This window comes from Notothenia coriiceps, unplaced genomic scaffold (genome assembly GCF_000735185.1).
Source record: "Notothenia coriiceps isolate Sejong01 unplaced genomic scaffold, NC01 NC01_scaffold00000245, whole genome shotgun sequence".
Lineage (NCBI taxonomy): Eukaryota > Metazoa > Chordata > Actinopteri > Perciformes > Nototheniidae > Notothenia > Notothenia coriiceps.
In genome coordinates, this window is record NW_011332946.1 from 1 (window position 1) to 2,949 (window position 2,949).

The 2,949-nt window shown below is 42.9% G+C and overlaps 1 protein-coding gene across 1 annotated transcript; it reads right to left on the reverse strand.

Annotated features, from left to right (window-relative positions):
• Positions 1 to 569: 569 nt before the first annotated feature.
• On the reverse strand, positions 570 to 1,757 carry LOC104949977 (uncharacterized protein C6orf136 homolog; the record flags this gene model as incomplete). The annotated part of the gene is made up of 3 exons (XM_010776450.1): positions 570 to 934; positions 1,322 to 1,522; positions 1,620 to 1,757. Coding segments are annotated over 3 exons (559 nt in total), but the record flags the coding sequence as incomplete, so codon positions are not given.
• Positions 1,758 to 2,949: the final 1,192 nt, after the last annotated feature.

Consider the following 2,949-nt stretch of genomic DNA (forward strand, 5'->3'; position numbering starts at 1 on the left):
AGCCATAATCTCATTACATATGCGCATATTTTAATACTTTCAGGAACACAATTCTAAATTCCAATTCTTGTTTCTTTTTGTTAGCATTTAAAGTTTTTAAAGAAGGGATTTGGGATATCTCTTTTTATCACAAATCAGAAAATACTGTCAACAGCTCTAAAATATGTTTTTAGGTATACAATGTTATTTAATTCAGGCTATGAATGATATATAAAGAAACGCTTCTGTAAAAACCTTCAGAATATTGATAGGGATATAACTGGAAGGTTTGGTGTATGTAAATGCAACTGAAGTGGACATTTCTCACTCAGAAACATGAGGAAAAACTCATTTTGAGAAAACGACCTTTAAAGATTGCTGTGAGGCGCTACCTAAACCCTCCTGTTCTTTGGATGATAGCTTGCGCCTCAACGCACTCCGTGAAGGTATTTCGTGTTCGGGATCATTTGTTTTTTGTCTAACCTTGCTTCGTGCAAGGGACATTTTTTGTCGTCTTCTCTGTGAACGTTTTTCGCCAGTCTCTGGCACAGTGATTTTGGGGGTCACGGGCTGAAAAGTTTGGGAACCCCTGCTCTAGTACACTGCCATGTGGTTCACTGTAAACACTTGTGAAGTGTGTGCATTTCAACCATGTAGTGTTGTCTCACATTGCTGCTGTGCCCACACAGGAAGTGACGATCAGCTAGTACTGAGATATTTTAATTACATTTTTGCTCAATATTTCCCCAAAAATATATTGCCTGAAAGAAATATTCTAAAGATGTAGCTGGTGGTTCTACATCTAGAACTTTCAGGTGAAATATTTATGGAAATAAAAAATGTGTCAGCCCCTGCTCTCAGAACATCCGCTAGTTCGCTGCTCACCGTTTCAACTTTATGACAGTGAATGAGTCCATCCGGTCCAATGTAAAAAGTAGAGAATGCATCATATGACCTATAAAAGAAGACATTTGGATGCAATTAAAACCATTGTGACAAAATACTTTAGAACAAGTGTGCTCCTATTGATCGACCACCAATAGTACAACAAAATATTTAAACTTGAGGTGGAAAAATTGAGCTACAGAGTTCATTGCAGAATGTGTGAAAGAGGATTAAGGAGTGAGATATGTTGCCTCTAAATAAATGAACAGTGCATGATACTGTCTAATCTCTTGAAGAGGCAAAAATAATCCGCAAATACGGCTTCCAACAACTGGTTATCAACCTGATCGGAGCACTTTTTACATCAAATAAAACACTTAACGAAGACTTATTGCATATTTAATGAAGCGAAGGCTGTGTAAACAGTGAATTTAGATATAGTACTGTAAGTTTATACCTGTACAGTTGAGATTTGTCTTTGCGGTAGAAGCGCAGCAGCTGGGAATAGAAGGGCAGGCCGATGATCCTCCAGCGAGCCTTCACTGTGCCGTCCTCAGAGTGCTTAGTGAGCTTCAGCACCTCCAGCCGGGCCTTGGAGTAGTAACACACACACATGACGCGCCACAGGGAGAGGGTCAGCTGGTACACCAGGAGGCCTCTACAACACACAGTAACAGGGGCACAGAGGAATGACCAACACAGTGGAGACATGTATACAGCCATCTGTAGTAACCAAACTGCACGAGCAGCATCACCTGGTTTTGGTATTGATGAGTCCGTTGATGAATTCCAAATCGTTGGAGTACATGGTGTAATCGTGGACCTTCGAAAAGAAACTTGGAAGCTGCAAAACAATAAGAAGGTATGGTTTAAAACGAGTCACCGTGTCGGTACTTCAACAATTCCATCGATCATTATTCAGCTTTCAATTAACAGTCTTCATTCCTTCACCCAAACAATGATTGTGAATTGTCAACGGGGGGGGGGGCTCGCAGCGGGGACATCTGTCGCGCAACTTCAATGATGCCGTTTAAAAACATAAAAAATGAAGGGCACTGCCGGCCGTCAACGGTCCTTGCCGATCCTTACAGATTCTACAGATGGCCAGTCCGCCCCTGGCATAGGCTATCGTCAACTGGGAGCCAAAACTGAGTGGGCGGCTTATCCAAACGCACCTGGTATCGTAGTTCAGGTATGTTTGATACATGTGAATGATGAAGCAATGATTCTTCAGTGGAGAAAGCCGAGTCATGCTTCAGGCAGCGCCGTGAATGCTGGTGCGCTCATGAATGGCCATAAATTACGTGACACAACTACTTGTCAAAAACCCATGTTCAAACTAGTCAAACATCTATTTTTGGTACTTTAAGACCATGACACTGTGTCGTATCTGCTACAGTTCTCTATCACAGTGTTTCTCAAAGTGTGGTCCGCGGACAACTGGTAGCCCGTGAGCGCCCCCTAGTGGTTCGTGAGTATATTGGTAACATTTCACATTTGAAATAAATAAATAAATTTAAGTTTTCCGCACTCTCGCGGGAATATCTCCGCAATGGAGCGTGCTTGAGTTTCATGATATAGCCCAGCACAACACCTTCGTCACACATGTTTGTACCATTTTCAGGCGATTTGTAATCTGTTCTAGAAAAACAATGTGATTTTGGATATTTGTGGAGTTAGGTGGTCTGTTTTTTTTATTGGTTATGTGGTCCTTGGAATGAAAAAGTTTGAGAAACACTGCTCCATCAGATAGACGGTTCGGCCACACAAGGCCGACATGGAAACGCATACAACGATAACGGGTCCCTAGGCGGGTAGATCTGCGAAGGAAATGCTCTGGGGGGGGCAAACGGCTCCGTGTTTACACCTATACGATCATTTCCTGATAACGATGACACAATAGCCCCAGTGTTTCGAGCGAGGTCCCGGTATCTCGCTAAATCCAGCGCGGAGAATAAACAGAAGGGCAACCATGGCAACCATGCGCGAGAAGTCTTCTTCGCTGCTTTTGGTGTATTTTGTGGCCGAAGTACAGCGCCACTTACAGGCCCGGCATATGTACTACAGCGTCTCCAGCGCTTTCGA